Raw genomic sequence first — 8,194 nt, 5'->3', positions numbered from 1 at the left:
GGTTGGGGGTTTTTTTTTTTTTTTTTTTTTTTTTTTTTTTTTATGGAGACAGGTTCTCGCTATGTAGTTCAAGCTGCCTTGAACTCTTTGTGGAGCCCAGACTGGCCTCAAACTAGGCAGCAATCCTCCTGCCTCAGCCTCCTGAGTTTTGGGCCTACAGATAGGCATGCATTACCACTCCTGATGGTCATGAATTTCTGAAGTTGCTGTTTGTCATGAGAAGACCTCATTTCCCCATTAATTTTTTGTACTGGGAATTAGACTTAGGACCTTGCACTTGTGAACCAGGTAGCAGAACCAACTGAGCTAAATCTACGGCCCTCTTCATTAATTTTGAATGATGGTTTTGCAGGATATATCAGTCTGGGTTGGAAACTTTTTCTTTTTTGTTTTTTTTACAGTTTCAAACACTTCACTCCAAGCTGTTTTGGCCTTTAAGGTTAGTGTTGGGAAGTCGACTGTTACTATTATGGCCTTACCTATATAAATGGTTTGTCTTTTCTGACAGTTTTCAGGTTCTATCCTTGTGTTGAATTTCTAGGATTTTGACTGATGTGTCATAGAGAGGTTCTTTTCTGGTTTTGGCTATTTGGGGTTCTCTGTGCCTGACATCTATATGTTGGATTATTTCCTGATATTCAGAAAGCTTTTTGTTATTTCTGTAAACAAGTTTTTTACACTTTCTTGTACTGTCTCCTAATTTTTCACTAATGCCAATAAATCTTAGTCTTTGTATCAACTAGCAGCTGTTGGATCCATCTTTCATGTTGTCCTAATTTTAAGGTACCTCTACTCTGCATAATAAGTCACCAACATCGGGTTCTGACATTTTCCTCACATTGGTTGCTTCTGCTGCCCATCCTTTCAGTGGAATATTAAATCTTGTAGATTTCCGTGTGATACCTTTACATGGACTCTTAATTCTTTGCTAAACTTGTTATGAATATTTTGTGCCATTTTATTTAGCTCAGCTAGTTTCTTTCCCTTTTTTTTTGGTACCAGGGATCAACTTGGGTCCTTGCACTTGCAAGGCAGGCGGCGGAAGCACTGAGCTAAATCCCCGGCCCTCAGCTAGTTTCTTTATTGGTGTCTTCTATAAACTTGCTGATGATTTTATTAAGTCCATTGTCTCTATCTCCTTTGAGCTTGTTGAGCACCTTATTGATTTGTTTTTTTCATCTCCTCTGTTATTCTTTGAAAATCAATAGGCTATCTAGTTTTTAATTTTCTACCTCTCAATGCCCTATGGATCAGATTTGGAGGAGTTGAAAGTTTATGGAGGCATTTTGTTCTCTTATCATGTTTTTGTTGTTTTGTGTGTTTTGTGTTGAGGATCATGGGTTGATTACAGTGGAAGACTTCGTTTAGTATGGAGATCTCTTTAGTATCTGCTTCTCACTACGGCACTCTTGGGCATGGCTAACTATAGGCCTTTGCCTCTTTCCCAATATGCAACCCCTTCTGTTTATCTGGTAGGGGAGGCTACAATGTATTTGACCCAGGACCAGTTCTTTGGGTGTGAGTAACAATATTATTCTTTGGGGGTTTTTTGTTTTATTTTGGAACCAGGGATCAAACTCAGGACCTTGCCCTGCAGGTGTAGTGCCACTGAGGTAAATTCCCGGCCCACTGAGTGGCAGTATTAATGACACAAAGGCAGTTCAGATATTGGCATCTAGAGAAAATCACTTAATATCAACAACTATGCCACCTTGGCAATAAAATAATGTTACCACCCTTAGCCATGGAAAATATATCTATAATTATAGTGTAAACACTAAAACAAAATATTCACAAACAGTAAATGTCTGCTAAATGCAACAGATATAACTTCACTAACAACAGAAAAGCATTCAGAAATAATAGCACAAAGTTAACTATCTGAAGATTCATAAAGTTTAATGATTATACTAGTAAAGACAGGTGGTGGAGGAAAAAATAAACTTCATAAAATTAGTGGGAAATGAGAGAAAGTAAGATAAAGGAGTCTATTGAGTAAAAAGGAATTAATAGTACTAGATAAAACCAATAAAAGAATGAACAAGAAAAAGAATAATAAAGAATAAACCAGATGGTAGGAAGAAAGAAAAACAAGGAAAAAAGTTAGAAGGAGTAAAAGGAGAAGGGAAACCCCAAATTTCCAGAAACTGATGAAGGGAAAAGAAAAAAATGATTCTAAAGCAAAATCACCTATAGTTTTGAACCAGTGGTTTATTTTCAGGATCTGCATGCAGTCTTGGAATCTGGAAGTCATGATTTTTTCTGCCTAGCTTCACGGCCTGTAAATTTGTGAGGTATCCCCGCTCCTCCATAGGCCCCCGCTCTGTGCACTCCAGACTATGGCAGTTGAGGTGTGTCCTTGCTCACTTTGGTTTCTGCTGGATGTGGGTAGCAGGGCAGGGGTTCAGGAAGACTGCTCCACTTAATACAGCACTTTCAGATACAACTGGTTTCACATGCTAGATGGTGGGGCCCACGTCCTTCCTGGCCTGAGCTTAAACTTCCCAGGCCCTCTGTCTAGCCTGTGCCCTTTCTATGGCTGTCTTTCACCCAGTCACTGTAGGAGGGTAACACTGAAAGCCCTGAAGTAGAGTTTTGCTCTGTGGCTCAGATTTAAAACAATAAACCCCTACCCAGCTGGGTGTGGTGGTGCACGCCTGTAATCCCAGCACTTGGGAAGCTGAGGCAGGAGGATCCCTGTGAGTTTGAGACCAGCCTGGGCTACATTGTGAGTTCCAGGTCAGTTTCAACTACATAGTGAGACCCTGTCTCAGAAAACCAAAATAAATAAATTAATTAAATAAACCCCCTCCCTAAATGGTGTCTGATTATGGCAGGTGCTGCACTGGGTTTCTTCTCCAACTCCAGCCTGCTGTGAATCACTTGAAGTAAAGTAACTGTTTTTGTAGTTTACAAATATCTGTGGGCTTTGGGTGGCTAGCACTTCTGGCTGGGTCAGTAATTTGTCCCAAGATCTGCTAAACCTCCAGGCTTCCCTTGTTTCCCCAGGCATTGGCCTCATCCATGATTGAGTTGTTCAATTGGTTGGTGCCTCCGCTGCCCTGTGTGGAGTGGAAAAAATGCAGAGTCAACCTGGAGTTGGCAGGCAGCTGTGGCCATAGTGCGGAATCCACAGGTGTAAAGTTGGTCAGGGGCCAATGTGCAGGTCCCTCAAGGGCACAGGTCGGCTTGATCTCTACCCTGACGTTGATTTGTGTAAGTTGTTCGTTAGAATGCTGATTGTGTGGCATTCTACACCTGCAGCGTAGGTTAATGGTCTCTAGAGGTGAGTCCTACGTATGTTTTAATGCCGACATCCTGCAGTTTTGACATTACTCCCAGCTCCTGAGCTGATCTTTGTCATGATATTTGTTTGTATTATCAAGTGAGCAGATGGTAGCTTAGGCAGGGTCCTTTCCCCAGCACTGCTTCCTCTAGTCTGTCTTGTGGGTCAGATGGTCTGATGTGGGACCAGTGGAGAGTTGGGGGTTTGAGTGTCGTCATGAGGAGCAACAGTGTGGACAGACTGTTAGCAGAGGGAAGGGGTGCTGCCAATAAGCAGCAGATCCAGGGAAGAGAAGAACGGTGAGGGCCAAACACAGTCACAATGGAAGACTCTAGTCTATTCCAGAACAGGACAGATCTGTTGGATAGAAAGTGGTTAGGATATGTAGTTGAATTGAATGGATCAGTATTATGCTTGATTTAAGAGTCATATACAATATTCCTCAAAGAATGTACATTTTTTCATATAAAATGTTATTTTCATTTAAAATGTCTGTCAGCTACTTGTTCACATGAAAAACCGTAACAAATTTTTGAAACACATTTTTTTTGGGGGGTCACATTTCCTGATCATAATGCAGAAAACAAGAATAACCAAAAGTTGACCAGGAAAAGAATCTCAACTACTTGAAAATAAAGAACTTAGTCTTAAATTATCTTATATCAAAGAACCTTTTTCACCTCAAGCTCCTTTGTCCACTGCATTTTGACTTTAACATTGAAATGAATTTATCTATATACAAAAGAAATATTGATGTGGTATGTACATATAATATGTGTATGTTTAAAGTTTAAACGTGTCATGTGTCTCTTAGTAGGTAGCAGTTTAAAACTGGAAATGAGTTCCCTACTGCTGCATCTCCTGGCAGGTCCTGGATCCCGAGAAGCAGGCAGACATGCTGGACTCGCTGCGGATCTATCTTCTGCAGTACGCCACGCTGCTGGTGGAACACGCTCCCCACCACATCCATGACAACAACAAGAACCGCAACAGCAAGCTGCGCCGCCTTATGACCTTTGCGTGGCCCTGCCTGCTCTCCAAGGCCTGTGTGGACCCAGCGTGCAAATACAGTGGGCACTTACTTCTGGCACACATTATCGCCAAATTTGCAATACATAAGAAAATTGTCCTCCAGGTACCTAGCAGGACTCCTTCCTACCCTGTCCCTGCATTCAGATCTTTTCTCACATGTGTGCACCTTCTCCTCGGATAACTCTGCTCACCATTTTTCTTATCTTATCCTATTACTATGAAAAACAAAAAAGCTTATCTTTGCCATCTTATAGAAAGTATGAACAAACAAATACAGTATGATTTCACTTACAAAGTACTTAGAATAGTCAAAATCGTAGAGACAAAGAATCGAGGGGCTGGGGAGAGGGATAATAGAGCGTTAGTGCTTAATGATTGCAGAATTTCTGTTTGGGACAGTGAGAATGTTCTGGAGGTGGGTGGTAGTGGTAGTTGCACTGCAAATGCTTAATATTGGACTATATGCAAGGATATTCTAGATTTAGTGTATTTTAGTGCAATAAAAGAAAAACTGGGGGGGAGGCTGTGAATGCACTTAGGATGATTCCTTCTATCTCTTTCCTCTTAGTTACTGCGCTGCTCTCTGGTTCCTTGATAACCTTGCTCTAAAATAGTGCCTACCTCAAGCTCATCTACTCTTTGAGTTTTGTCCTCGAACTCTGATATTCCACTGAAAAAAATTTTTTTAAGAAAGGGAATCTCAGCTGGCTGTGGTGGTACACTGCTGTAATCTCAGCACATGGGAGGCTGAGGCAGGAGGATTGCTGTGCGTTTAAGGTCAACCTGGGCTACATAATGAGTTCAAGACCAGTTTGAATTACATAGTGAGACCCTGTCTCAAAAAAAAAAAAAGGAACGTGCTCTCTGTAGTTGCCCAGACTGGCCCCTAGCTCTTCCTCTCCCTAGTCCAGTAGCTTGGTCTACAGGTGTACACCATTACACTGTCTGAAAATATTTTGTCAAAAATTCCAGCCCCTGCACTCCTTGTAGCCAAAAACAGTAGGTACTTTGAACTCACATCTTATGACTGCCTTTTTAATGACCTCTCTGTTGTGTTGATTTCTGACCTTATTCCTTGAACTCTGGTTGAGGCTCTGAAGGTGGGCAATGGTTAGTTGAGTTTTATTTCCACCACTCACAAATTCTGTGTCCCTGGACAGCTCAATATCTGGGCAAGAATTAAATATAGCCAGGTGTGGTGACATATGCCTTTAATCTCCTCACCCTGGAAGGCTGAAACAGGATTGCAGGTTTGAACCCAGCCAGAACAATTGAATGACTTAGCAAGGGTCTGTCTCAATAAGGGGTTGTGGGTGTGGCTCAATGTGAAGGTCCTTGGTCCAATCCTTGTACCACAAAAAAAAAAAAAAAAAAAAAAAAAAGTAATAGTACACTTGCTTTTTCAGCATTGATCAGCTAGCTCTTGTCCTGAGGTCACCTTTGCTGATTTTCCCTGATCACTTCCTCTTATGAACCTTTATGAGAGCAAAAATCCAGACCCAGAAAGCCAGTGATCCACATCCCGCAGGCACTTGAGGTGTGACTCCAGGCTCTATGACAGGCACTGCTTTTCCCTAGTTGTCTTAGCAAGAAACCTGAGGGCCATCTCTGATATTCCCAGTTCCTCCCCAGTGCCCTGGCATTGGCAAGTCCTGCTGGTCCCAACACCCTTCTCTTCCCACTCCACCCTCAATATCAAGCTCTTCCTGGTGTTTCTTTGGCTACATAACATACCTTTACCTCTCACTTGAAGTATTAAAATTGCTGCTTATTCCTGCCCCTTTTACTCTATTTCTCACGAAGTGGCTAGAGGAAAATGATTTATATGCCTCACTAGCTGCCTGCTCTTAGATGCAGTGATATGCAAGGGGCTGGTTCCTGGCAAACCCTAGGTGCTCAGTGACTATAGAGTGATTGTATGCATTGAGCAGAACTTAATGAAAGAGAAAGCAAGTAAGGTGTTTGTAGTAAGACAGCCCTAAGGAAATTTTTAAAGTTTACTTTACAAAACATCGTGCCTTGGCCCTAAGTCATTGTATCCTGTTCTTTAAAACCTTCAGTCTCACTGTACACATGGATTTCTTTCCTGTTCTAGGTTTTCCACAGTCTTCTCAAGGCTCATGCAATGGAAGCCCGAGCAATTGTCAGGCAAGCCATGGCCATCTTGACTCCAGCAGTGCCTGCCCGCATGGAGGATGGCCACCAGATGCTCACACACTGGACCAGGAAGATCATCGTGGAAGAAGGACACACTGTCCCGCAGCTGGTGCATATTTTGCATTTGATTGTACAGCATTTTAAGGTGTGTAGAAAGTGTGTTAGATTGCCACTTAGTGTGTTTTCAGGTATCCACTCTGAACTATTTTCTTTTTCTACAATAATAAAGTCTTCTACTAAAGTTGCTGCCAGGTCATTGATTAGTTCATGTATGCACAGATTGCTTAATGAGCATAGAGATTGCTTATTATAGAGGAGGTATCTTAGTGCATGCCTCTTTCTGCTCGATTGCATTTTTAAACAAATTGTTACTGAAGTAGTTAACCCTGAATACAAATAAAGTGTTAAGGGCCGGTGATTTGGCTCAGTGGTTCCGCTGCCCACCTTGTAAGCTCAAGGATCCAAGTTTGATACCAAAAACAAAACAAAAAAAAACAAAGTGTTAAGGTGGGATGTGATTTTCAGTGACGGTAGATTTTAGTCTCTTGGCTTGAAGGCACTTCCTTCCCTATAGCCAAATCCCCCATACTGGGACTTACTGCTTTGTAAATGTTTTTTGTAGACTTTAGGTATAGAAAAAAAGTTTGCATTGAAAGTTCATTTTTTAAATAGTTCTTTTAAAATTGGAAATTTGCTTCTTTATATGTTAACCTTTTTGATATCAGGTTTGAAGTTTTCATCTATTTGACTAGACACACCTACCTACGGAAAACTTAGATTTTCATCATAACTAAATTTAAAGATGGTATTGACAGGCTGAAATATCCTATCATTTTGATACTGAGCAAGGTCAGCGGAGTGGTGGTAAGCACACACGTATGGTGATAGAATTCCTTGGCAGGGCTGTGACTCACAGTCCTGAGGATTAGGTTGTGTCAGATGTGCATGTATAGGGATGTGTGTGTCCCCAGGGTGACGCTGGCACTGTACCCACAGGTGTACTATCCCGTGAGGCATCACCTGGTTCAACATATGGTCAGCGCCATGCAGAGACTGGGCTTCACGCCCAGTGTCACCATTGAGCAGAGGCGGCTGGCCGTGGACCTATCTGAAGTTGTCATCAAGTGGGAATTACAGAGGATCAAGGACCAGCAGGTGGGCATGTCAACCCTCAGTGTCACCTCTGCTTGTGTTCTCTGTACTGCTCCCTGGAAATCAGTCAGTAAGTTGAGGTGTGTATGTGTTTAAGCCGGATTCCGATATGGACCCAAATTCCAGTGGAGAAGGAGTCAATTCTGTCTCATCCTCTATCAAGAGAGGCCTGTCTGTGGATTCTGCCCAGGAGGTGAAGCGCTTCAGGACAGCCACCGGCACCATCAGTGCAGTAAGAGCACATGCTTTCCTTACAGCACCATGTACCATGGAATATTGAAATGTACCCTGCTGCACTCTAGGAAGGCAGCTGGGAACAGCCCATGGTGTTTGACTTACTCAAGGAGTTTCCTACATTTTCCTTAGAGTTTTTTTTTTAGTACTGGTTAGTCACTAATGGGAAGACATCAAAAGAAACTCTGAGAGCTGGCAATGTAGTTCATTGGTGGAATGCTTGCCTAGCATGCTGAAAGCACTGGATTCCATTTCCAGTAAAGCAAAGGGTGGGGACTCTCTTCAAAGTAAGAACATGCTCCTATAGCATTGATTTTTTTTTTTTTTTTTTAA

General features: G+C 42.1%; 1 protein-coding gene across 1 annotated transcript in view; it reads left to right on the top strand.

Moving 5' to 3' along the window:
• The window catches only part of Trrap (transformation/transcription domain associated protein), a 139,493-nt gene that overhangs the window by 81,877 nt on the left and 49,422 nt on the right, over positions 1-8,194 (top strand). Inside the window, exons 41-44 of the mRNA XM_033764788.1 lie at positions 4,155-4,421; positions 6,414-6,620; positions 7,472-7,630; positions 7,725-7,859. Coding sequence (XP_033620679.1) covers positions 4,155-4,421; positions 6,414-6,620; positions 7,472-7,630; positions 7,725-7,859 — 768 coding nt within the window. The remainder of the gene's footprint in view (positions 1-4,154; positions 4,422-6,413; positions 6,621-7,471; positions 7,631-7,724; positions 7,860-8,194) is intronic.

This window comes from Fukomys damarensis, unplaced genomic scaffold, assembly GCF_012274545.1.
Source record: "Fukomys damarensis isolate Sample0158 unplaced genomic scaffold, DMR_v1.0_HiC HiC_scaffold_17, whole genome shotgun sequence".
Lineage (NCBI taxonomy): Eukaryota > Metazoa > Chordata > Mammalia > Rodentia > Bathyergidae > Fukomys > Fukomys damarensis.
This window is presented reverse-complemented; position numbering and strand designations above follow the sequence as displayed.